The sequence below is a fragment of the Silurus meridionalis genome, chromosome 1 (assembly GCF_014805685.1).
Source record: "Silurus meridionalis isolate SWU-2019-XX chromosome 1, ASM1480568v1, whole genome shotgun sequence".
Lineage (NCBI taxonomy): Eukaryota > Metazoa > Chordata > Actinopteri > Siluriformes > Siluridae > Silurus > Silurus meridionalis.
This window is the reverse complement of record NC_060884.1, coordinates 33,929,973-33,957,441: the sequence shown is the minus strand read 5'-3', so window position 1 is coordinate 33,957,441 and position 27,469 is coordinate 33,929,973. Positions and strand designations below refer to the sequence as shown.

At 41.2% G+C, this 27,469-nt stretch overlaps 2 protein-coding genes across 5 annotated transcripts in view; one reads left to right on the top strand and one right to left on the bottom strand.

Annotated features, from left to right (window-relative positions):
• Nucleotides 1-23,782, bottom strand: part of gabrb3 (gamma-aminobutyric acid type A receptor subunit beta3) — a 111,725-nt gene extending 87,943 nt beyond the window's left edge. Inside the window, exon 1 of one of the 3 annotated variants that reach the window (XM_046840038.1) lies at nt 23,083-23,782. In XM_046840038.1, coding sequence (XP_046695994.1) covers nt 23,083-23,177 — 95 coding nt within the window. In that variant the 5' untranslated portion in view covers nt 23,178-23,782. The remainder of the gene's footprint in view (nt 1-23,082) is intronic. The other 2 variants (XM_046840116.1, XM_046840282.1) reach the window with 2 other exon arrangements.
• Nucleotides 1-27,469, top strand: part of gabra5 (gamma-aminobutyric acid type A receptor subunit alpha5) — a 51,052-nt gene that overhangs the window by 15,967 nt on the left and 7,616 nt on the right. For both annotated transcript variants that reach the window (XM_046840546.1, XM_046840626.1), the window contains exons 6-9: nt 6,707-6,789; nt 20,852-20,995; nt 25,247-25,399; nt 26,561-26,772. In XM_046840546.1, the coding sequence (XP_046696502.1) occupies nt 6,707-6,789; nt 20,852-20,995; nt 25,247-25,399; nt 26,561-26,772 (592 nt within the window). The remainder of the gene's footprint in view (nt 1-6,706; nt 6,790-20,851; nt 20,996-25,246; nt 25,400-26,560; nt 26,773-27,469) is intronic.

Sequence of the window (27,469 nt, the reverse complement as noted above, 5' to 3'; positions counted from 1 at the left end):
GAAGTCTGGCACGCACGCATGTAACTGTAAATGGATAAAAATGTAACGTTATTTCATAGTTTCTACAGCGACATCTTTCAAAGAGCAGTTCCTTACAGAGCAGGTTCTCTACAGAATAGTTTTCTACAAAATGGTTCTCCACAAAGTGAGTGCTTTACAAATTAAATCTTCTACTGAGCAGTGTTCTACAGAACCAATCTTCTCCAGATCCATTTATTATGTAAAAAGCTGGTTCTCCACACAAAGGTACAGAGGTTCTCTAAACAGTGGTGCAGAGGTTCTCTAAACAGTGGTGCAGAGGTTCTCTAAACAGTGGTGCAGAGGTTCTTCACAGAGTGGTACAGAGGATCTCCACAGTGGTGCAGAGGTTCTCTAAACAGTGGTGCAGAGGTTCTCTAAACAGTGGTGCAGAGGTTCTCTAAACAGTGGTGCAGAGGTTCTCTAAACAGTGGTGCAGAGGTTCTTCACAGAGTGGTACAGAGGATCTCCACAGTGGTGCAGAGGTTCTCTAAACAGTGGTGCAGAGGTTCTCTAAACAGTGGTGCAGAGGTTCTCTAAACAGTGGTGCAGAGGTTCTTCACAGAGTGGTACAGAGGATCTCCACAGTGGTGCAGAGGTTCTCTAAACAGTGGTGCAGAGGTTCTCTAAACAGTGGTGCAGAGGTTCTTCACAGAGTGGTACAGAGGATCTCCACAGTGGTGCAGAGGTTCTCTAAACAGTGGTGCAGAGGTTCTCTACAGTGGTGCAGAGGTTCTCCACAGAGTAGTAGTTTCTGGTACATGATTCCTTTGTTCTTCTTCTAACCTGCTTTTAAAATCTAATAAAAGATTTGGATCGTTCCACTTTCACACTGCGGGGGTGGGAGGGAGGTTGAAAAATGTTGGCCTGCTTTTACTGCAGCACTGCATCAGCTCTCAGACCTCCAGCTTTCAGCCACATCACATACTCAGAATAAACGCCATAAACCTTCAGAAAATCCATTTAAGAGATAAAAAAATGTCAAAAAATGTCCCAAATACAAAAAAATGAAAAGACAAAAATTAAATAATTAAATAAATAAAAAAAAAAAATAAACCCGGAAAAAAACCTGAAAAAAACACAACAATAGGGTATGTTTACTGAGTGTCGTGTCTGGGATTCACTTCAGTTTGTTGTTCAGCAGAAATGATTTACTGCAGCTTTCCACAATCATGAATTTTATTATTCTTTTTTTTTTAATTCATTGTTTCTTATTTATTTTTATTTATTTGTTTAAAAATTGAAAATTCTTTAGAAATGTATTTATTTATTATAAATCTTTCCTTCATTATATTTTCTTCCTTTCTTCCCTTTTTCCTTCCTGTGTGAGAAAAACTGCAGCAGATTCTATAACATCTCCATGATGTGATTTTTATGAACGAATGAATGATTCACTGATTGAACGATTGAGTAAGTGATAAAGTAACAGGTTGAACAATTGATTGAGTGAGTGAGAGAGTAAGTGAGTGAATAAGTAGGTAAATGAGTGAGTGAGTGGGTCGGTGGGTGGGTGAATAAGTGGGTAAATGAGTGAGTGGGTGAATGAGTGAGTGAGTGAGTAAGTGAGTGAGTGAGTGAGTGAGTGAGTGTGTAAATAAGTAGGTCAGTGAGTGAGTGAGTGAGTGAGTGTGAGTGAGTGGGTGGGTGAATAAGTGGGTAAATAAGTGAGTGGGTGGATGAGTGAGTGAGTAAGTGAGTGAGTGAGTGGGTGAATGAGTGAGTGGTGAGTGAGTAAATGAGTGAGTGAGTGAATAAGTGGGTGAATAAGTGGGTGAATGGTGAGTGGGTGGGTGGGTGAGTGGTGAGTGAGTGAGTGAGTGGTGGTGAGTGAGTGAGTGAGTGAGTGAGTGAGTGAGTGAGAGGGTAAATTAGCGGGTGAATAAGTGGGTGAATGGTGAGTGAGTGGTGAGTGAATGAGTGGATGAGTGAGTGAGTGGTGAGTGTGTGAGTGAGTGAGTGGTGAGTGAGTGAGTGAGTGGGTGAATAAGTGGGTAAATAAGTGAGTGGGTGGATGAGTGAGTGTGTAAGTAAGTGAGTGGTGGTGAGTGAGTGAGTGAGTGAGTGAGTGAGTGAGTGGGTGAATGAGTAAGTGGGTGAATAAGTAGGTGAATGAGTGAGTGGTGAGTGGTGGTGAGTGGTGAGTGAGTGGGTGAATAAGTGGGTGAATGAGTGGGTAAATGAGTGTGAGTGAGTGGTGAGTGAGTGAGTGAGTGAGTGTGGTGGTGAGTGGTGAGTGGTGAGTGGTGAGTGAGTAAATGAGTGTGTGAGTAGTGAGTGAGTGAGTGAATAAGTGGGTGAGTGTGTGAGTGGTGGTGAGTGAGTGAGTGAGTGAGTGTGTGGAGTGAGTGAGTGAGTGAGTGAGTGAGTGAGTAAATGAGTGTGAGTGGTGGTGAGTGGTGGTGAGTGAATAAGTGGGTGAGTGTGTGGTGGTGGTGAGTGGTGTGTGGTGGTGAGTGAGTGGTGGTGTGTGAGTGTGTGGTGTGAGTGAGTGGTGAGTGGTGAGTGGTGAGTGAGTGGTGAGTGACTGAGTGAGTGTGTGGTGGTGGTGGTGTGTGGTGAGTGAGTGAGTGGTGGTGGTGAGTGAGTGAGTAAATGAGTGAGTGTGTGTGGTGGTGGTGGTGAGTAAGTGAATAAGTGGGTGAGTGTGTGGTGGTGAGTGGTGAGTGGTGTGTGAGTGAGTGAGTGAGTGAGTAAATGAGTGTGTGAGTGAGTAGTGAGTGAGTGGTGAGTAAGTGAGTGAGTGTGGAGTGAGTGTGTGAGTGTGTGAGTGAGTGTGTGAGTGAGTGAGTGTGTGAGTGTGGTGGTGAGTGAGTGAGTGTGTGAGTGACTGAGTGAGTGTGTGAGTGAGTGAGTGAGGTGTGTGTGAGTGAGTGAGTGTGTGAGTGAGTGAGTGGTGAGTGAGTGAGTGAGTGTGTGTGTGTGAGTGAGTGAGTGAGTGTGTGAGTGTGTGAGTAAGTGAGTGAGTGTGTGAGTGAGTGAGTGTGTAAGTGAGTGAGTGAGTGTGTGAATGTGTGAGTAAGTGAGTGAGTGTGTGAGTGAGTGTGTGTGAGTGTGTGAGGTGAGTGAGTGTGTGGTGAGTGAGTGTGTGAGTGAGTGGTGGTGAGTGTGGTGAGTGAGTGAGTGAGTGGTGTGTGTGAGTGAGTGTGTGAGTGAGTGGTGAGTGAGTGAGTGAGTGAGTGAGTGTGTGTGTGGTGAGTGAGTGTGAGTGGTGTGAGTGAGTGAGTGAGTGAGTGAGTGAGTGAGTGAGTGTGAGTGAGTGGTGGTGAGTGAGTGTGTGTGAGTGAGTGGTGAGTGAGTGGTGAGTGTGAGTGAGTGAGGTGGTGAGTGAGTGTGTGTGTGGTGAGTGAGTGTGAGTGAGTGAGTGAGGTGTGAGTGAGTGAGTGGTGGTGAGTGGTGAGTGAGTGAGTGAGTGTGTGAGTGGTGAGTGAGTGAGTGAGGTGGTGAGTGAGTGGTGAGTGAGTGTGTGTGTGGTGAGTGAGTGAGTGAGTGTGTGGTGTGAGTGAGTGAGTGAGTGGTGAGTGAGTGAGTGAGTGAGTGAGTGTGTGAGTGAGTGGTGGTGAGTGAGTGAGTGAGTGAGTGTGTGAGTGTGGTGAGTGAGTGAGTGAGTGAGTGTGTGTGGTGAGTGAGTGAGTGAGTGAGTGAGTGAGTGAGTGAGTGAGTGAATGAGTGAGTTTATAAGTGGATGAATGAGTGAGTGGGTGAATGAATGAGTCCTCAGTAGATGCAGGATTGTGTTGTTTCTCTGACAGTTTGTGTATTTTGTTGGTTTTGTGTCTTTGTTATGTAGAAGTGCAGATTTATTTCTGAGGCCTGAGTTGATCACACCTCATTACTCACTTCAACAGCTCTTTTGTTAGTGGTGTTTTTGTTTTCATCTCCCAAACTCCCACACACACACACACACACACACACACACACACACACACACACACACACACACACACACATACACACAAACCCTCACACTGTAAATTACACACTTATGAGACAGATTTGATTGAAACACTTAAACCTGCACTTTTCCTGATTTGCTGTGTTTCTGTTGCGATGTAAATCCTCTCAGCAGTGTTTGTAGTTAATGGGGTCTTAATTCTGTAATGTAGTGAACCAGTGTTTATTTATTCATTGATAAAGACTTAAAGCACTTTAGTAAGTTGAGTGTCTGCTAAGTGCCATGAATATAAATGTTATTTTGTGTATGAATAACTACCCTTTATCTCTCTCTCTCTCTCTCTCTCTCTCTCTCTCTCTCTCTCTCTCTCTCTCTCTCTCTCTCTCCTGACTCATCCCCTCTCCCTCAGTAAACACTCACTGCTGAGAATAAACACTAACCTTCCACACACCATCACATTAATAGTGTTTATATCAGAGTGATTTTGTCTCTGATCCTGGTCTCACTGAGTTTTGTGTTTTATGTCATTTTCACCCATTCACATATTTCTTTCTTCCTAACATCACTGGGATATGCAAAGAAAGATATTCAGTGTGCTGTAATGTAACAATGACATGCAAAACACCATGTTTTTTTTTTGTTAAAATAATTAAATTAAAAATGATAAAAAAAACAAGAATAAAATAGTCTACATTAACATCTATCTATCTATCTATCTATCTATCTATCTATCTATCTATCTATCTATCTATCTATCTATCTATCTATCTATCTATCTATCTATCTATCTATCTATCTATCTATCTATCTATCTATCATAATCATCATCATTATCAAACAAGGCAAAGGCTGAATTTCCGCTTGTGGCCACGAGGTGGCGGGGCAGGACAGTGATACTTTGCATCGACAGCCTGTACTAGGAATTATTTATAAAATTCTGGTACTTTTGCCCTGCCAGTGTGTATAACCGCTGTAATCATTGTATTAACTAATACATATATAAAGACATTATAAAGTCAAAACTAACAAAATCTGCAAAAAAATATTTTTAATAAAATGACATCATGAAGCATTTAACCTGAAACTCTGATTTTCCAGTCAATTTAATTCCAATTAATTATCAGGTCCATGTTTATCGATGAGTCAAAGAGTATTATAAATAACTTTATATCAGGGATGTAGAAACCATCCTCAAAGAGTGTATCCTTATAAAAAACATCAGCCTTATTTTTCTATAGACATTGTCTTCATATATCTGTAGACATGGTCTTCATAGGTAGATAGATAGAGATAGAGAGAGAGAGAGAGAGAGAGAGAGAGAGAGAGAGAGAGAGAGAGAGAGAAAATGAAACAGATATAAATAGATAGATAGAAAAAGTGAAATTATAAAGTATTTTTTACATGTACTTTTTTTTACACATCACTAGGTGGCACTGTTGCTCCATCATGAATAATTCCATTACGGCTAAAGCTTCAAGACAAGTCAGACAAAAGATGCACCAACAAGAATTCACTGTGTGTGTGTGTGTGTGTGTGTGTGTGTGTGTGTGTGTGTGTGTGTGTGGGTGAGTGATTATTTTATTTATTTATGTGTTTAATTACACTAGCGCAGTCACACAGACACACACACACACACACACACACACACACACACACACACACACACACACACAGAGTTGCTAAGCTCAGTGCCCGTCCAGTGAACATTTACATTGACAACCAAAACATTTAACAAATGACATCATTATCTTCATCATCCTCATCATCCTCATCACAATTATTATTATAATCACCTTCATCATCATCATAATCAACTACAAAATAGTCATTGTTTACCCCCAAAGCCATAATAATCATCATCTTCATCATTACAATTATTATCATCACCATCATCATCATCATCACTATTAATATCATTATCATCATCATTTCATCATCACCATCAATACATGATCATCATCACCACCATCATCCTCATCATCATCATTATCACCATCAACAAAACATCATCATTATTATGGTCATCATCATCATTATTATTATCATAATTTCATCATCATCATCATCACCATCATCATTGTCATCATCATCATCTAGTTCTTCGGATGATTTTTTTTCATAATTATTCGACTCTTCATGTGAGCTGTTTGAACAGTTGATCTTCCTAAATGAGTCGACTCTGTGAGCGATTCAGCTCCAAATGACTCGACTCTTTTTAATCTAACCGCTTTCCATTAAGTTTCTTCTTTAGCTCATGAGGCGTGTGTCAGCCTGAATGGTGAGGCGTGTGTGAGACTCTCCTCTGAGGCGGTGTGACAGGAGAAGATCTGTTATGAGGATAAATCAATGTTCTTCATGAATCACAAACACGGCAGCCTCGATAGTAAACACTTATTGTGTTTCTTAATGAACGACGGCGGCGTCTCGCTGATGGGAGACTTTTTCAATAGAGTTTGTATAATGCAATATTTTTTAATTAGGAAGCCGAATTCATGAAACGATATCAGTGATAGTCAGAAAAGAAGGATTGCAATATAAAATAGTTTGGAGAACAAATGACACTCAGCTGTTTGGAAACAGAAAGAGTCGAGTTTAATGAGTCGGTTAAATGATCTGAATTACTCGGATCGTTTTAAGTTTTAAAGGAAGAGTGTCGAGTGTTCAAGAGAGATGAAACACTGAGCACAGAGAAATCAACATGGCTGACATTATCAGTACTGATTCACAACTGAATCACTTTGTGGTTTGACTCCATGATTCCTTCACTGATTCCAATTCTCTCGACTTTCTCTCCAGACTGACCATATCAGCAGAGTGTCCCATGCAGCTGGAGGACTTCCCCATGGACGCTCACGCCTGCCCTCTCAAGTTTGGAAGCTGTAAGTGATTTCTAACCTCATTTCTTCTTTATAAGAAATGGATAGAAAATTAAAGAAAATACATTGATTACGGTTTTATTTTATTCAAATCAATGCAAATGTTTTTTGGACACGATATAAGATAGCTCCTCCCCTGACCCAAAATATCACCTCTGGAGACTTACGTAAACATCTTTTTTACAAAAGACTACAGCAATGCCTGTTTGGAAGTTCTGAGGCTTTTCTGGTTTTTGACACACGAGCATGTTCCTTTTGCTTCTATTCAACAAATTTGATAAAAGTCCAAAAACAAATTGGAGAGTGAACGAGTGGAAGAAAGTTCTGTGGAGTCCAAATGGGACGTTTGTGTCTCTACCAGAAGAACTTGTGTAAGAAGGAGAACAGAAGAGAAGATGTGATCAGACTCCCTCACCCCCACACTCACACATGGAAGTGAAGGTTTAATGGTTTGGGGTTGTTTTGGAGCAGGGAAAGTTCTGAGAAGTGAAAGGAACCAACATGGCAACCATTCCATACTTCAACACCATGCAGTTCCATCTGGACTGCGGCTTATTAAAACATTCAGCGTACAATAAGACGATGAGCCAAAGCGATGAATATGTCCAATTTAGAGAGTAAACAGACGTCTGGAGTGATATCTATCATGGAACCACCTGCCCTGTAACTGCACCTCAATCCTACTGAACTGCTCTGAGATGATTGAGAAACCTCCATCTAGTGAAGAACATCTTTGGAGAGTTTTACAAGAGAAACAGCAAAGAATTTCAACTGAATGTTTGGAGGAACAAAGTGTCCAGATGCTAAGGGTGTGTCACGCTGTTCTTCATGCTAATGGAGGATTTTTCACTCAAAATAAAAGGGAACATCTGGACATTTATAGATTTATTTAATCCAAAGAATTTAAGTTTGTTGCATGAAAACAAAAGAAACATGCATGTATGTCTCAAAAACCATAACACTCAGTGATTCAGAATTCAATTTACACAGTAAACACTGTGAGAACAATCTAGAAAAAAGAGCAGGATGCAGAGAGGAGATGCAGGATGTGTGTGTAGAAGGATACAGAGAGGTGACTCCCAGACTCCTCTCATTAATTTCCTGTCAAAACATGAAGCGTGAAGAGAAACGATGCTCCAGTGTCCTCATTTTACCTCGTCTCTGCTTCGCCATCTTTCTTTGCTCATGCACTCTTTAAATTCTGGATTCTGATTGGTCCGACGAATTCATTACTCAGACCAATTAATTAATTAATTCATTAATTAATTAATAAATACAATTTCAGCTTTGACAGTTGCTCAGGCATCATCGTCTCCATAGTAACAGCTCGATAACAGGACAGCAGGCGCTGATAATCTACAGATGTTAAGCAATGAGACGGTTCTCAAATCATTAGGGATGGAATCTCTAGTGTCTGTAGTTTAGTACCATATGGTTCTGCGAGAATGTGCACCACTAGACCCTGAACGTCTGGAGAGCAGAGCGAGGAACTTGAGAACTCCAGCGAGGTTGCCGAGAAGCGTCTTATCTTATGGCACACCACATGGCCAGGAGCTGGTTTAAGATTATCACCTGCCGGCTGTACAGAGTGGGTCACTTTGGGACTGGATTAGAACAAAACACACACACACACAAACACACACACACCCACACACACACACAGAGGGATTGTTCAGGGTCAGATGGCCTCTGTGTAATAACTTGGCCAGCTCAAGACTGCTGTGTGGAATCGTTATATAATGCAGTCGGATCGTTCGTTATCCCAGAAGGAAATCTGGAATTCAGCCAACAGTGCTGTGGATAAGTGACAAAAGAAATCCGGATAAACTCACAATGTTTTAAATTGTTGTTATTTATTTATTTGATTATTTCCTCTCTCTCTCTCTCTCTCTCTCTCTCTCTCTCTCTCTCTCTCTCTCTCTCTCTGTCTCTCTCTCATATTCTCTCTCTGATATTCTCTCTCTCTCTCTCTTTCATATTCTCTCTCTCTCTCTCTCTCTCTCTCTCTTCTCTCTCTCTCTCATATTCTCTCTCTCTCATATTCTCTCTCTCATATCTCTCTCTCTCTCTGTCTCTCTCTCATATTCTCTCTCTCTCTCTCTCTCTCTCTCTCTCTCTCTCTCTCTCTCTCTCTCTCATATTCTCTCTCTCTCTCTCTCTCTCTCTCTCTCATATTCTCTCTCTCTCTCTCTCTTCTCTCTCTCTCATATTCTCTCTCTCTCTCTCTCTCTCTCTCTCATATTCTCTCTCTCTCTCTCTCTCTCTCTCTCTCTCTCTCTCTCTCTCTCTCTCTCTCTCTCTCTCTCTCTCTCTCGTTTGATATTAGGTAGACTCTTATTACTTACTACTATTTATTTTCTTTACTAGCAATCAAATACAAAATTGCATTTATGTATTTATTCACAAATTAATTCATCATTAAAATAAAATTACAAGTAAATTTTTTTTATTGTTTCACCACAATGCAGTCATGAAATGAGTATTTATTTTTTAAGATTTATTTTTTCAGTCTTATTGCTTTCCTCAGAACAAAAAAAGTTTTTATGTTTTCTATACAAATCAAAAAGTGGGTGTGGCTCAAATCAAAATCGTACACATCGGATGTGGGCGTGTCTGCAATAAAAAATTTTAGGACATGGAAGTGACTTAAATAGGCAGCATAATTAAGTGAATGTCGATATGAAGTGGGTGTTTTTTTGAAATAATATTGTTTTTGTGTATACGAATGAGAAGTGGGTGTGGCTTTAATTGGCTTTGTAATTTTGTGTATTCAAATGAGAAGTGGGTGTGTCTAAAATTAATATTGTAATTATCTTTATGCTAATCAGAATTGTTTGTGTTGTATAGTTACGTGTATACAAAAAAACAAGTGGGCTTTTTTTAATTATATATTTTTATTTAAAAGTAAATGTTTTTTTACTTTAGACTGTCTAGTGATAGAAAAGTTTAGGATGCACTTGTAAGTTTGCTAAAACTCCATTAAGAGATGCAGATGACAGCGGACGTGTCTCATTAGTGATTTAACATTTTAATCAGGCAACAAACATTTTTCCTTAAAGTATCTTCTTGTATAATGGCTTACATAAAAGCTTTTGTTCATCTGCATGAATAACGTTGACAGATGCCTAATTTGACAGTCATCTTTGATGAACGAATCTGGGAGGTGCTGAATAACAACTAATTATGCATGAACATTTGTTTTTTCTGTAAACAACTAAAAATCATATTTTAATGGCATCATGCAAACAAAAGGCACATTATCCTTTTGTTTGCATGATGCCACATAAAATATGATTTTTAGTTGTATACAGAAAAAACAAATGTTCATGCATAATTATGATTGCGGTTTGAGGTCGGCTGATTCAGGTATAGAACCAAATATAATTCCTGATTTATCCATGTCCTGCTAAACTACTTACAGTTGTGTTCAAAATTATTCAACCCCCACTGAAATTGATTGTTTTGGTCGGTTTGACATTGATTATGATCATTCAGTCATCCTGCTTACAATTAAATCAAAGAGGCACGTGTAGGTCAGACAAATATAACATAACATTTATAATGAAATAACCACAAATGTCTTTTCTGAGCTCACATCATTATCAGTTTTATTCAACCCCCAAGTGACATTCAGTCTTAGTACTTAGTACAACATCCTTTTACAGTTATAACAGCTTTTAAACGTAAAGCATAGCTTGACACAAGTGTCTTGCAGCGATCTACGGGTATCTTCGCCCATTCATCATGTGCAAAAGCCTCGAGTTCAGTCACATTCTAAGGCTTGCGCACTGCAACTGCTTTCTTTAAGTCCCACCAGAGGTTCTCAATCGGATTTAAGTCTGGTGACTGCGATGGCCACTTCAAAATGTTCCAGCCTTTAATCTGCAACCATGCTCTAGTGGACTTGGAGGTATGCTTGGGATCATTGTCCTGTTGAAAGGTCCAACGTCTTCCAAGCCTCAGGTTTGTGACGGACTGCATCACATTGTCATCAATATCTCCTGGTACTGAAGAGAATTCATGGTACCTTGCACACGCTGAAGCTTCCCAGTACCTGCAGAAGCAAAACAGCCCCAAAGCATGATTGACCCCCCGCCATGCTTCACAGTAGGCAAGGTGTTCTTTTCTTCATAGGCCTTGTTCTTCCTCCTCCAAACATAGCGTTGATCCATGGGCCCAAACAGTTCTAATTTTGTTTCATCAGTCCACAGAACACTATCCCAAAACTTCTGTGGTTTGTCCACATGACTTTTGGCATACTGCAGTCGACTCTTCTTATTCTTTGGGGACAGCAAGGGGGTGCGCCTGGGAGTTCTGGCATGGAGGCCTTCATTACGCAGGGTGCGCCATATTGTCTGAGCAGAAACTTCAGTACCCACATCTGACAAATCTTTTCTCAGTTCCTCAGCAGTCACACGGGGACTTTTCTCCACTCTATGCTTCAGGTAGCGCACAGCAGTCGAAGTCAGCATCTTCTTTCTGCCACGACCAGGTAGCGTTTCAACAGTGCCCTTTGCCTTGAATTTGCGAATGATGCTTCCTATGGTGTCTCTTGGTATGTTTAACATCTTTGCAATCTTCTTATAGCCATTGCCCTTCCTGTGAAGAGTAATCACCTGTTCTCTTGTCTTCCTGGACCATTCTCTTGACCTCACCATGTTTGTAACCACACCAGTAAATGTTTAGAAGGAGCTGAGTATCACAGTCATTTTAAAGCTGCCTAATTGGTGCTTATTAGGCTTTATTGCTGCTCCCTGATATCCACAGGTGTTTTCAATACCTGATTGAAAACACTTCATTGAACCTCTGTTCTTCAGAGTGGTAGTCTTTAAGGGGTTGAATAATTATGTCAATGAAGAATTCACAAAAGAAACATTTACTACTGTATTACAAAACTAATTGATGTCATTTTAGTTGCATATGGTTCTTTAAGAAGTCCTTGTAGGATTTCATTCTGAATACAATTACAAATGTACACTAAATTCCCTAAAACCATTTACAGCATTGGGGGTTGAATAATTTTGAACAAAACTGTAGATTACTTAGTGATTACATAGGGATTTCTCTAAAGATTGACATGATTATTAAAATATACTTCAAATGTACTTTAATAAAGATTTATTCAAAAAAAGTATTTTTGCATTATACAACTGTCAGGCTGATGATGCGAAAGCGGAAATAAGTCGATCATGGTCAGTTCAACACAAAACACTCAGAGTTGCCATGGCGAGAAAACAAACAAAGAATATCCGCTCGAGACGAGTAATCCAACACGAAACTTAGAGTCCGAAAACGAAAGTAAACTGCAACTGCAAAGAGTAATCCGCACCTGGGCACAGAGTCTGGAAACAGAACCAGCGGGCAGGCTGGCGGTCGCGGGAACAGGAGATGACCAGCATGACAATTCAAGAACCGACAGCCTGTGACTCGAGAACGTGAGTCTATATAGTCTGATCCATAACGAGCCACAGCTGTCGGTCGTTCAGGTAGGCACGGGATAACGAGGAACCATGACAGCTACTGAGGGGGGCGTGGCAGGGTGCATCTCTGACAGCTACTGAGGGGGGCGTGGCAGGGGATTACTGACGGAGATCAGCGGCGGCGCGACGTCCACGGCGGAGACCAGAGGCCGAGCAACGTCCACGGCAGAGACCAGAGGCCGAGCGACGTCCACGGCGGAGACCAGAGGCCGAGCGACGTCCACGGCGGAGACCAGAGGCCGAGCGACGTCCACGCCGGAGACCAGAGGCCGAGCGACGTCCCCGGCGGAGACCAGGAACACGGGCACCCTTCGGCAGGACGTTGAACCGGAACGACACCCTCGGAGGGCCTCTGGAGAGCTTTGCCGTCGCCCTGCGGTGAACCTGGAGGCCCGACGTCGCCCTGCGGTGAACCTGGAGGCCCAACGTCACCCTGCGGGGAACCTGGAGGCCCGACGTCTTCATGCGGGGGAACCTGGAGGCCCGACGTCTTCATGCAGGGAACCTGGAGGCCCGACGTAGCCCTGCGGGGAACCTGGAGGCCCAACGTAGCCCTGCGGGGAACCTGGAGGCGGGCCGTCGCCCTGAGGAGGACCTGGAGGCGGGCCGTCGACCGGAGGGAAACCTGGGGGCGGACCTTCGCCCTGAGGAAGACTTGGGGGCGAGACGTCACCCTGAGGGGAACCTGGGGGCGAACCTTCACCCTGAGGAGGACTTGGGGGCGAGCCTTCACACTGAGAAGGACTTGGGGGCAAACCTTCGCCCTGAGGAGGACTTAGGGGCGAACCTTCGCCCTGAGGAGACTTTGGGGCGAGCCTTCACCCTGAGGAGGACTTGGGGACGAGCCTTTGCCCTGAGGAGGACTTGGGGGCGAGCCGTCGTTTTCTGTGGAGCCCGGGGGCGAGCCGTCGCCTTCTGGGGAGGACTTGGGGGGAAGCCGTCGCCTTCTGTGGAGCCGTCGCCTTCTGGGGAGGACTTGTGGGGGAGCCGTCGCCTTCTGTGGAGCCGTCGCCTTCTGTGGAGCCCGGGGGCGAGCCGTCGCCTTCTGTGGAGCCCGGGGGCGAGCCGTCGCCTTCTTCGTGGCAAGGCGGCTGTTCGATGGCGCCGGGCCGCCACAGAGTCGTCACGAGAGCGCCGGGCCCCCACAGAGTCGTCACGAGGCGTTGTGTCGCCACAGAGTCGCCACGACGCCTCGTGACGACTCTGTGGGGGCCCGGCGCTCTCGTGACGACTCTGTGGCGGCCCGGCGCTCTTGTGACGACTCTGTGGTGGTGAGGCGCTCTCGTGACGGGTCTGTGGCGGCGAGGCGCTCTCGTGACAGGTCTGTGGCGGCAAGGCACGCTCCTGGAGGCACTGTGGCGGAGAGGCGCGCTCCTGGAGACACTGTGGTGGAGAGGCGCGCCCACGGTAACCTCGAAACAGGGCAGCGCGCTTGTAGATGTTCTGTGGCGGCACGGACAGCTCATGGGAATGCTGGGATGCCATGGCGTGCTCGCAGACACTCGGAGATGGTGCAGAGCGTCCACGAGAACCCTGGAACACAGCAGCGCGCTTGTACAGATCCAGGGGCAGAGCCGTGTGTCCGTGAAAGCCCTGGAACGGAGCCTCACGTTCTTGGATGTCCAGGGATGGAACCGAGCACCAGTGAGAAACCTGGAACGGAGCTGCGCGCTCTGAAGCACCTTGGAACCAAGCCGCATGCTCTGAGGAACCTTGGGATGGAGAATCCAGAACAAGAGCCGCGCACTCTGAAGAACCTTGGGACGAGGAAGACCTTGAAAATCATGGTCAGGCTGATGATGCGATGATTAGTGAGGACACTGTTAGGTTTCTGTCTGTAGTGTATTGTGATTAGTGAGGACACTGTTAGGTTTCTGTCTGTAGTGTATTGTGATTAGTGAGGACACTGTTGGGTTTCTGTCTGTAGTGTATTGTGACAGACAGAAATTCAACAATGTCCCCACTAATCACAATTATTGCTTATTATTGCAAAAATATTGCAATTACATGGTTATTCATGATACTATACATACATGTTATACCCTGTTTTTTGTATTTTTAAACCACTCCTGATGTCGTTTTTTTTGTTGATCACTTGTCCTTAACCTGCTTACTAGTCATGACTTTAATTCAGGTTTTGGATTTGTTTGCCAGTCATTTCAGATAAAACACAGAAATGGCCCTTGTATCCGCCCTTAACTACATGACAAACAGAAAAAAAGAAACTTCATCAGAGATCAGAATGAAATTGGATTTTAGACTAATCAAGGATCAGGACCAGTTACTGCTCCACCCACATGGAACTCTTGGTAGAAATGAATTTGATTCAAATAAATGTTTATTTGTATAGCGCTTTTAACAACAGACATTGTCTTAAAGCAGCTTAACAGAAATTAAGCGGTGATAAAAGAGTGTATAATTTTGTTCCTTATAATCGTTAGTTTATCTCTAATGAGTGATCAAGTGGTGACTGTGGTGAAGAAAAAAAAACTCGCTGAGATGGTATGAAGAAGAAACCTTGAGAGGAACCAGACGCAAAAGGGAAACCATCCTTAAAGTTCATGAGTTGCTCAGTAACTTGTGAGTGGTCTCCAGTTAAAGAGAACTCAATTCAGAAGAAAGGAACCAAATATAGCAAAGGTACTTCATAATAAAGTTCTCTATGGGGGGTTTTCAGACCACTGCTGTGCCTAACGTATACACTAAACTCCCTCTGAACATGGATGTATATTTCAGGGAAGAAATCTTGAAGAATGCATTCTTTGAACAAAGCGGAAGGTAGTTATTATGGTTGCTGCTGCTGCTGTAAATGGGCACAGAAATGCGCAGGAGGCCTGGCTCATAACGTCCGTTTATTGCGTCCAGCTCCTTAGTGGTGCTTTATCTCGCTTAGACCGCTCGTTGCTTATTTTCTTGCTGGGACTTTCACAAACTTGTGCACTAAAAGCTCTTGTACTGCCCATTTGTTCACATCTCTATCATCCCCATCTGTGTCCCCTGCTGTGGTGTTCCTCAGACCACCAACAGTCAAGAGCTTCCCAGTTGGTGGGGCTGAAATACTTTCATTTTTTTTTTTTCCCCCCACCCTCTCCTTATCACTCAGCCTGCTTTCTCTTTATGTGTTGTGTTGTACAAAGGTAGTTATGGCAGATGGCTTAATAGCGTAGCAGGAGGTAGTGACTGGAACATATCGTCCACAAAAAAACAACTCACAAATAGCTCTCGTCTTCACAGTTAAAAAAAAATAATCCTGTCCTCGATATGGAAAAAAATTTCGTGCTTTGTCTTTGTTTTGTTTCCCATATTCACCGTACTACAGCACAAGGCCCCTTGTCATGGCAGTAAGACACCATCTGCTTGTCCAGTAGAATAAAATTTGCCTGTCACATTTCAGAATTGCTGTTAGGAACAAGGCACTGGATCAGGAGGAGGGGTTCTGAGCACTGTGCTGAGAAAACGTTGCCAATTATACACAATTCCTTTTTTTCACACTCAGCCGGATGTACTCGAGTTGCTACCAGGATCTACACCTCTGCAAGAACTTTAAACCCCTGCCTAGTTACCTGTTATTGCTATGTCTTCAGTTTCCACATGCAATTTAACTCCATACTTTAGATCTGATCAGCCATGCTGTCATATCTGAGAGTGTGAGATTAACTCTGAGATTAATCCTCTGTACTCTTTATCTTCTGTGAATTATAACCTGATAGCTACATTTTAAAATGAACCTAAACCTGATAGCAGATTTAGTTTGAGTTCACACTATTCCAGGTGAAATGCAGGAAGGTGTGGGGCTTAAAACATGCTAACTTTTGGTAGTCAGTCAGAAATGTGAACTAGAAATGTGTAGGATTATAATAATCTTCCTCTTCTTTTGGCTGCTCCCATTGGGGTCTCCACAGCAGATCTTCCGTCTCCATACCCTCACTGTCCTCTACATCTGCCTCTTTTAAACCAGCTTCCTTCTGATCCGGTATGAAATTCCCGTTTGTGATTCGCATATTTAATTTGCCACATTTTACGCCGGATTTACGCCTCATAACACAACCCTCCCTATTTATCCTGGCTTGGGACCGGCACTAAGAGTACACTGGCTTGTGCAAAAATAATGGCTGGGTTAGTAAATAATAATAATGATATAATAATGATGATGATGATGATGATAATAATAATAATAATAATAATAATAATAATAATAATAGGAAGAAGAACTTTCTTAACATCAGTGGTGGATTTAGGGTTATGGTCAATGGAGGAGCTGGTGGTGGAGTTTGTGATAAAGTCAGTGGTGAAGGTAATAATACATTAAATTCTATAGTCTTCTTACCCCTTGGAGAACTAGAGTCAGAGGTGGTTCATTGGAGTTGATAATGGAGTCAACTCCATGGTGGCGTCAATGGCAGAGAAAATGCTAGAGTCAGTGATGAAAACAGAGATGGAATTAATTGAGGACTTAACACTGGAGTCAGTCCTGGAGTCAGTGGTGGAATTAGTGGCGGACTCAGAGCTGAAGTCAGTGGTGGAGTTTATTTAAATGGTGGAGTCAGTGGTGGAATCAGTGCTGAAGTCAGTGGTGGAGTCAGTGGTGGATTCAATGGAGAAGTCAGTCTAGAGTCAGTGGTAGAGTAAGTTGTGGAATCAGTGCTGAAGTCAGGGGTAGAGTCAGTGGTGGACTTAATAGGGAAGTCAGTCTAGATTCAGTGGTGGAGTCAGTGGAGGACTTAGTGCAGAAGTTAATGGTGGACTCAATAGGGAAGTCAATCTAGAGTCAATGGTGAAGTCAGAGGTGTATTCAGTGCTGTAGTCAGTGGTGATATCAGGCTATATGGTGGAGTCAGTATTAGAGTCAGTGGTGGACTCAGTGTAGAAGTCAGTGGTGGACTCAATCAGGAAGTCAGTCTAGATTCAGTGGTGAAGTCAGTGGTGATGTCAAGCTAAATGGTGAAGTCAGTACTAGAGAGGAACTGTAGTCAGTGGTGGAATCAGTGGTGGACTAATTTAGACGAATCAATAGTAGATTTAGGGGTAGACTCAATAGTAGAGTCAAGGGTGGAGACAATGCTAGAGTCAGTGGTGGAATCAATGCTAGTCAGTGGTGGACTTATTAAATGACTCAATAGTGGAGGTAGGGGTAGAGTCAGTAGTGGAGTCGAAATTTGCATGAATAATAGAGCCATTGCTACAGACAGTGGTGAAGTCATTTATAGAATCATTGCTAAAGTCAGTGGTAAAATTTGTGGTGGAGTCTGTGGTGGACTCAATAGTGAAGCCAGTCTAGAGTCAGTGATGTATTGAGTGCTGTAGTCAGGCTCAATGGTGGATTCAGTACTAGAGATAAGCTGAATTCAGTGGTAGAATCAGTACTAAAGTCAGTGGTGGAGTCGGTAATGAAGTCAGTGGTAGAGTCAATGGTGGAGTAAGGGGTGAAGTTAGTAAAAATAAAGAAGACAGTGATTTGGAAATTGTTTGTTCATCCGTCTCTCCATCCTTCCTTACAAATCTATTATTCTTTAACCTGCAAAGGCTCTCTAATGCCAGACGAACAGTAAAGGAACAGTGCATTCTGTGCAACATGACCTGAATACGGATTAAAAATTAATCATTGTATTATTATTGAGTTTAAAGTCAGCATCATTGTGATTCTATTTTCCTGTCATATAAAATAGTTTTAATTATGATGTGTGCTTGGTGTTTTTTCTCCTGTCTCCTTTATTCTCTTTTTTTTCCTCCTGTTTTTGAATGCTCTAGAGCTACGCAACACTTCGTTCGGAATCCTCGTGTTGACATTTAAATGCTTAACAATTAAAATCTTACACCCCCGAATTTTATACAGAAATTCTATTCATATCATTATACAGATTTTCTGACATGATGGGACAGATTTTTAAACGAGGTTTAATGGTTCTGATCTGTTTCCAGTCTCCTGAATTCCCTCCTAAGACAACATTAACGTCTTTATGCTTCAAAGTGCTCTTGTCTGGGTAAAGAGTAACTGTGTGATTAGAGACGCTGCTTTATCAAAAACGCGTCTGTTTGTTTTGGTAGAGGACGATGGTTCTGATTAGACTTTATCTGAAGAACATTTCCAACATTTGTCTCGTTTGGAGAACATTTATCGTCTCGCTTCCTCCTACACCAGTCATTCAGAGAACTTATACACACATTATAGTCAGATAGATGGAGGCTGGGTATATCTGTGTTCTACTGTGTGTGTGTGTGTGTGTGTGTGTGTGTGTGTGTGTGTGTGTGTGTGTGTGTGTGTGTGTGTGTGTGTGTGTGTGTGTGTGTGTTAGATTCGTTATAAAAGCTGAGGAAAAATTGATATGACATTTATTACCTTTACTCATAAGAATGTATAAAACAGATAAAAGGCCAACCATCTACATCATTATATTACAAGTGAACATTTAGAATAAAATTGATGAGTAAATTCTATAATCGTTAGTTCAGATTGTAACAAACATTAATACCGACTCAAAGATTCATTTCTATAATCATGTTCAGTTCTGAAGTGGAAGTGGGTGTGGTTTATCCTAAAACCTGTTTATTTACATGAATGTAAATATAAATCGATTAAAAAAAAAGTGATACAGTTTTTAAATATGTTAAAACATTATGTCTGTGTGAGTGTATATAAGGGTGTGCGTATATTTGTTTTTGTGTTTTGAGAGTATATTAGTGTGTGTGTGAGTGTGTGTGTGTGTGTGTGTGTGTGGGTGTATATGTGTGTGTGTGCATATATAGTAGTGTTAGTGTGTGGGTGTATATTAGTGTGTGAGTGTGTGTGTGTGTATATTAGTGTGTGTGTGTGTGTGTGTGTGTGTGTGTGTGTGTGTGTGTAGAGAGAGAGAGAGAGAGAGAGAGAGAGTGCATAAGTGCATGTATGTGTGTGTGTGTGTGTGTGAAGTCTGGACAGCCGGAGTCTATCTTAATTGAGCAGGAGACGTCCACCGTGAGAGTGGCAGGATTAATGGATCTCTGAGAGATTGGATGGAATGATGGAGCGAGTGAGAAGCGAAAAGATAAAGGCGAACAGACGAGTGGAATCAGTCACCTCACTGAGGACACAGAAACGTTCACGTGTGCTCTCTGTATTTTCACTGATTAGCTCGCTCACGTAGGCACCAGTGATGCTGTTCTTTATTCAGTTCTTCATTAGAATGAATGATGTGGTGAAATGAAAGTAATCGGTTATGTGTACACCAAGCTGCTGAGCTGCTGAGCTTCTGAGCTGCTGAGCTTCTGAGCTGCTGAGTGGAGGGAACTCGGCGTAAAAGAGACACGACTTGAATCTTACTTGGGTATTAGATACTTGGAGCGGCTCGTTTGTTTTGCAGAAGAACCTCGATTACATTCTGCACCCAAGACGCTGATTTACTCACAATAACGCCTGACTTGGCATAGCTGGACAATGCACCCACTTCAGGGATGAAGCCGAAAAGCTCCATGGTGCTAACAGATGTATGTACATACATCGCCTTAAATCAACATGAAACTAAAATTCTTGATGTCAAATCAACTGGGATGCAAATTAGCATCTGTAATCCAGATGTTTATTCCTGCTGTGTGTCTTACAGTACATAAACTCGTCCATCATCACTGTGGAGACCGTGTGGTTTTACTTCAAGGAGATGCTCACAGACTGTTCTTTCAAACGCATGCCTGATCTGAGGCTTAAAATCATAGAGCTACTTAGACCTTTTATAAAGGCTTATGACACGTTATGCGGCTTTGTGAACACCGCCCTTAAGGAACGTATATCCATAGTTTGCACTTTGAGCTACAAATACTTTTTATAAAGTATTATGTAGTTGTTGTGCAGCCTTGTAAACCCTATCTGTAAGGAACTGCGCATATGCATTATAAGTATGCATCTCTGCTGACTAGGTTGTATTTTTTTTTTTTTATGTTAATGTTTTTGTCATGTTATTAGACAAATATTTATTGTGAACTGCTCCAGATGTTGTAGGTGCACAGTTGTGGTTGTAGTGTAGAGGTTTGAAGTCTTAACTGGGTTTAAAATGGTTTTCACCTCCATATGTGAAATGTCTCTCTCTCTGTAATGCCACGTGTTGTTATATTACGCTTTTCCATAGTATTGATGGTTTCTATAATGGCAACGTGATAGTGGTGGTATTAAGAGGTGGATTAAGTCGGGTACGTCCCCACTGAAGGCCCAGGTAACAAATACACGGCCCGCTACTGGTAAACATTATATAGCTCTATGAACACAATATTTAAGAATAATCACAATGCTACTCCACATTCTCAGTGTGCACTTTGAACCACGTAGACCTTTTAATAAAGATTTGTGTAGGTTTCATATGCTTGAGGAAAGTGTTACGAAAATGGCACTGTCTATAGAGCTACATAATACCCACACAAGCCTTTACAAGAGGTCTACGCATTTGATGTTCTTTTTTATGCCAACCTTTCAGGTGCTGTTCACAGAGCTAAATAGACCATTCATAAAGACTTACAAAGCCATTATGTAGCTTTATTCACACAACCCTGTTTATGTCCTCATTGTACACTTACATCATTTTTATCACAGAGTGCCTATGATGCGACTTGTGTTCTTTTAGATGCGTACCCAATCTCAGAGGTGGTCTACAAGTGGACCCAAGACCCTACTAAGTCTGTTGTGGTGGCAGAGGATGGCTCAAGGCTCAACCAGTACCACCTGGTTGGCCAGACAGCTGGCACTGAGGACATCAACACCAGCAGGGGTAAGACTGAGAGCACTTCACGATCATCTCAAAAATCGATAATGCAACCAAATGGACAATTCATTATGGAACTTAGCTGAGATTTGATAGGAATCTTGTCCTGGGTGACAAGTAATTATTGTAAAACACCACCGATCTCATAATGAAGAGGAAAATGAAAGAAGAGGATATACATAGAAAGGGAAAGGGACAAAGAAGAAGGAGTAGGAGGTTCTTATCCCTGTCATGATCTTCCAGGGCTGGAGGGTTAATCCCTATGCCTCCATCTCGTCCATTGTGTTTTTTACGAGCGATGTAAGCAGGCTGTGATTGGCTAGAGCTGGTATTAGACACATAAGAAAGGGGAGACACATGGGCGTGGACTTGCACGGGCTCAAGAATCTGCTTAATTCACTTATGTAAAGAGGACAAAAGTAAAAACTTCCTGTCATAACTTTCACATTAGTTATTACATACTTATGGCCATGGATTTATGTGACCTCAGAGTTCTTAAGGTCTTAATCACTATACTCTGAGGATCTTAAATAAGGGTTGTTTGGGTCAGTGAGTATCTGCGAGTCTTATTGTTCCAGAGGACTATATAATACAAAATATATTTTTTTAACCATTTTTTATTTCCAGTTATTTGAAGTATTGTAGTTACAATTTGAAACACCAGGATGCCATGGAGGTTCATTAACGCCTTTTAGGAAGCCATGTGTTGTAATAATAAAAATAAATAAATACTCAAGGAACCATTTGAAGAACCCTATAGAGTGTTCACTTAGGTTTCTACTAGAAAGACAAATCAAAGAATGTTTACAGCAAATATACTTTCAAATTCTGCGCAGCACAAACTATTCAGTTACCGGAATCCAAAACATGAGGCCATGTCCACATTCGGCCCTCAGAAGCACCTTGAATATTTCTTTTGGAAGCCTAGAACCTAAAGAACATTTGAGGAACCTATCAAGGAAAAGAGTTTATAATTGTCACATATGGAAGCCTCATCTTTTTCTTTCCAAAAAAGCAAGTCTTGATGCTTTAATGTGGAGGCTTCCAAACAACAATGATGAAATGGTTTGAAAAAATTTTTTTTTATGAACCTAAAAGGAGAAAGTCATGCAAAGAACCCATGAGAAACAGTCTAATAATCATGAAGGGGTGATGAACATGGAACTCTCAAAAGTAAATTTAGAAGAATGTAGTAAAACAAAAAAAAAACTTCTATGAGGGGAATTCCACTAATCCAATAAGTCACCAAAATCCTGGGTAGATGCATGATAAACAGGTTCTCACCTGGCCCTCAAGAAAACCTTGAATGTTTTACATCTTAATGAAGCTCTTAATAAGCCAAAGAACCCTTAAAGAACCATTCAAAGAACCTATAAGACTGTGCGCATTCCAAAACAAGGGACCAAACAGACAATTCTTTCTTTCATTTGGCTCTCAAGATCATTTCTCTTTGAAAACGTTTTACCATGTTAAACTTTACAGATTTTTTTCAAGGGATTCTCCATAACTGGTACTCCATATTACAGAGATGTATTAGGTTCTAAAGAAACAATCATTTGAAACCAATGGACTTTTTGTAAACCACCATATTCTGCTGAGTATTTATTAGTTGCTTAAAACCATAAAATGTACAAGATGAAACATCAGGAGTACATTTCCTCACTCAGCCTACAGGAACAGGGTGAGGGCTTCATGTGGAACTTCATTAGGAAGCTAAAAGCACTTTCACTTTCTGCTCATGTCTAGGGTTCTTCAAATCCCTAGGTAAGCTTCAGGACAGCATATCTTCACCTGGCCCTTAAGAACACTTCCTTCCTTTTGTATCATCCTTTTTGCTGCTACCTCTAAATTGAAGGACAAAGGTTACAAGGCTATAAGTGGAGCTAATCTGGTGTAAATCCTCTTTACAAAGTCGAGAATAGATCCACCAAGAAGATGGAATGCCACAGACAAGACAGATAAGAATGAAAATGTCAGCATCCTGAAGGTCTTCATAAAAATATCCCGATAACTGACAACCTGTCACTTTTAATTTTCAACCGAACCAACCAGATTTTGTGATCAGAAAAATAACAGGAACCTCAGTCACTCACCAGTTAACCAACATGGCGGCATTGTTCTCTGTGATGAAGGGAAGTTCTCCGTAAACACTCCAGAAGCTGAGCAGGAAGATCCACCACTGTGGCATATTGGCCTCCTCTCAGAAGGGTTCCACCTGTTCGAGAACATCCAAGAACACCTTCCTGGCTCTCAGGAGGTGTTTCTCTCCAGCTCATAGACGCATGAGGTGGATCTAGAGGGGGGTGATCTGGATGTCCTGGCCCCCTGTCATGGAGGATGAAGTCAGTCTTAGGAACATAATGAGTCTCAGTGAGATCCTGGAGATTTTACTGTAATAGCAGTAAATTTTCTTCGTTATCTGCGGTAGTTTTTAGAGTATTTGCTGTTCTGCTGCTTGTTCTTTCTCTTGGGTTCTTTCCGGACGAGCTGTACAAGGCCCAGCATGAGCGACTGGGATAAAGCGAGTGAATGTTTGAGAGCTGCAGGATGCAGATTACGACGAGGGATTAGTGCGACGCAAAAATCCGATTTTGCCAGGAGAAAGCAGCAGTCATCAGTGGATTTTCTTTCGGTTATCAGTCACTGTGGCTTAGAAGGATTTTTAGTTTTTGTTTTTTAGAAACCTTTAAATGAATCCTTCGCTTGTTTAACAGGATACACATAACCTTTTTATAATGATTTCTTTGTGGTAATATTGTGGCTCCGGATGTCTCAGTGTGGATAACATGGTTGTTTTGCCCCATGAAGAAATTGTTTGCGTACCAAGTCGACACGTAGCGACACGTTTCATCGGATTTGTATCTTCACGTGTTTAGAGGAATACTCCCATGTTCTGTTCTAATCTCCACCTACTGCGCCTGTAGGATTACAATGTTACAGCGTTACAGCGAGTTCACAAACTCTTACAGTTCTACCCTAACCCCAACCCTAACCCAGTACTTTTACAAAATGATGGATAATTATTGATATAGTGGAGGTGATGAGGCTGAAACCAAAAGTGTTATATATGAGCTTATGTAGGTGTTATGTAGTCCTAATCTTAGAAAGCACCAATTCATTGCGAAAACAACTGATATCAGATTTAATAAATACTGTCTTTGTCAAATCCTTCCTAATTGAACTTAACTCCTCATAAATGATTATGTATGATTATACCAGCTTTCATAAAGGGCTTGGTATTTGCTATAGACTCCTATGAGCACCATCTTTAAAAAAATTGCTGCCATTTGTAATAATCCTTTATAAACGCTCATGTAGGCTTATGTCAGGTTTCATAAAGGACTTTTGCAGTCCTATGAACATTAAATTTATATTGCTTATAGTGTTTATCGGGCTACATAACATTATTTGACAGGTGACATCGAAATGAATGTGACGTATTTGTCATTTCCCACTATATGTAATAATCCTTTATAAACGTTTATATAGGTTTATGTCAGCTTCTTTAAAGCGTTTATGTTGGTGTTGTGTAGTCCACTGGGCCCTATATTCTAAGTTAGTGTTAATTCACTATAAACAGTGCTCATAGTGTGCATTATGCCAGCGTTCATAAAGGGATTATGCAGCCTTATGAACATTAACTTTATAAAACTGATAAGCTATATAATGTCTGCATATGAGGATGAGGATAAGGTTCCCCATTTTGAGTCTGGTTCCTCTCAAGGTTTTTTCCTTGTTACAGTCGCCCCAGGATTCATCATCAGGAACAAAAACACATCGTTTACTTTAACTCTTTAATTCTGTCAAGCTGCTATGAGACAATGTCCATTGTAAAAAGCGCAATAGAAATAAACTTGCCCTATAAACATGAATTTAATAGTGCTTATAGTGTTTATAGAGGTATATAACATCTGCGGATCCTTTATAAATGCTTATCTAGTCTTATGTCAGCATCTGTAAAGTGTTTATGTAGGTGTTGTGCAGTCCAATGGGCCGTATTTTCTAAGTAAGTGTTAATTCACTGTTCATAGTGTTCTTAAAGGGCTTATGCAGGTGTTATGTAGCCTTACAAGCCTTACTCTGACTAAAGTGTTCCCACATTTTCTAATACAGTTGCACAACATTCATGGAAATCTCTCTCTGCTCGCTTGCACTGATCCCCCAGAATTTAATCACAGACTCTGCTCTCTCCCTTTATCTATCACTCATCTGTTCACTGTTCTCTCGCTTATCCTCTTTTCTTTTGATTTTATGCAGGCCTCTACACAGTAATGATGGCTCACTTCTACCTGAAGAGAAAGATCGGATACTTCGTGATCCAGACCTACATGCCGTGCTTCATGACCGTCATTCTGTCTCAGGTCTCCTTCTGGCTGAATCGGGAGTCTGTCCCTGCGAGGACGGTGTTCGGTCAGTCACATCTCCACACCCCACTCTGTTCTCCCGTGGTGCAAAAGTAAAGCTGCTTTTCCCACAGAGACAAGGCGAGATTCCTTCGGGAGTTCTTCCAGCGCTGTCCTCGGCTCTTAATTAATTTAAAGATTAATACACCGATAAGACTCATCAAAATGGAAATCAGAATTGACTGGTTCACACGGACGGAACGAGGCGCTAATCAGCTCAGGATGACGTGCTCCTGAATTAGTGCTTCTGGCTAGTTCTGTAACAAGTTCTACTTAAAATGGGAGGGGCTGAAATTCAATTTGATCGCAAGGCCCTTTCTTCTGGTCTAAACTAAGAATTAGAATCAGACTTTAATATATTTTTCTATGAATTCATATTAAATTATTCGCAATAGTTTATTCTCTTTATTTATTTTACGTTTTTTTCTGCTTGCTGCTTCCACTAGTGTACGGTTATGTTAGAGTTTCTATCCAATCAGATTTCAGCATCATATCACATGCTGCCAGGGTCAAAGAAATCTGCTTTGTGGTCTTCAAATTCAACTGTTCGGACACCCTGTTGCTTCAAACACACAACGATGAAGCTGTTGCTTTAACCAATCAGATTTCGAGGAGAAGAAATCGCAGTTTAGTCGCAATTGCTAACCGTTTATACCTCCGCGTTTCTGTCTTGTAAAATTTGCACAAAAATACAAATTTGCCTTCACTTTATTCAGCAGAACCAGAACGCACTGGGTTTCTGCGGCCAGAAAACTCATTATGGACTTCAAAAATGTGGGGAAAAACCTGGGGGTTATTTCATGAGTTTAATTTCAATGCTTCTGTTAGAGATGATGTATGTGGCAGTCCAGCTGTGGCTACAGTGAAAGGAGACGTGTTGAATTGTGTTTGAGATAATAATATTATTATTATTATTATTATTATTATTATTATTATTATTATTATTATTATTATTATTATTACGAGTCTAAAAAACACTTTTTAATTTTACACACTGCTCCTTTAATCTGTGCCACCCCCCATGTTTGAACACAGTGGTAAAAATATATATAATATCTAATGTTTTAAATGTGTTTTTAATGTTGTATAATTAATACAGATCCAAAAACACTTCCTGAAATTACTTATTGCTTATTGCCCCTTTAATCTTGTTTACTATCCCCCTCAGGTGTGACTACGGTGTTAACCATGACTACATTGAGTATCAGCGCCCGAAACTCTCTGCCCAAAGTCGCCTACGCCACAGCCATGGACTGGTTCATTGCCGTGTGCTACGCCTTCGTCTTCTCCGCCCTCATCGAATTCGCCACCGTCAACTACTTCACCAAGCGCAGCTGGGCCTGGGACGGCAAGAAAGCCATGGAAGCTCAACAACCCAAAGTGAGTGTCCAAAACAATGATTCCATTAAAGAAACAGGGAATTATAATTATAATTATAAAATATATTTAAATTATATAAAATGTGTAATTAAAATATATATTGAATTATAATGCAAAAAGTTAATTATTATCAAAATAAATAATACACATTAATGGCCACCATTTAACTACAAAGTATTTGTAGAAATTAATAAAACTAAATCAATCTTAAAACAAAAATAGTATAAACAATGAAAGAAAGAAAGAAAGAAAGAAAGAAAGAAAGAAAGAAAGAAAGAAAGAAAGAAAGGACACACAAACTGATGAAAACAACTTAACACTTACTTTATTATATAAATAAATAAAATAAATACTCTTTAATGGTGAGTTGTTCACAAATTTTACATTAAATTGATTTATAAAATCAAATAAACAAAAACTAATAAATGAATTAATAAAGGATTTCCATAAACAGAAATTTTATGAGGTACATTGTACTAAAATAAAAAATAGACAAAGAGAAACTAATAAACAAACAAATAAACAAACAAATAAATAAATAATGCCCTTAATAAAATCGAACCGTCTCCTCTACCCTAATCGGAAAGCGCAGCTCATCGCCTCCTGCTGGAGTGAAGTAGAATTGTTGTTGTTGCTGCTGATAAATGGAATTTTTATTTATAATTTTATTTTTTCTGGCTGAACTCTTTATTTTCTG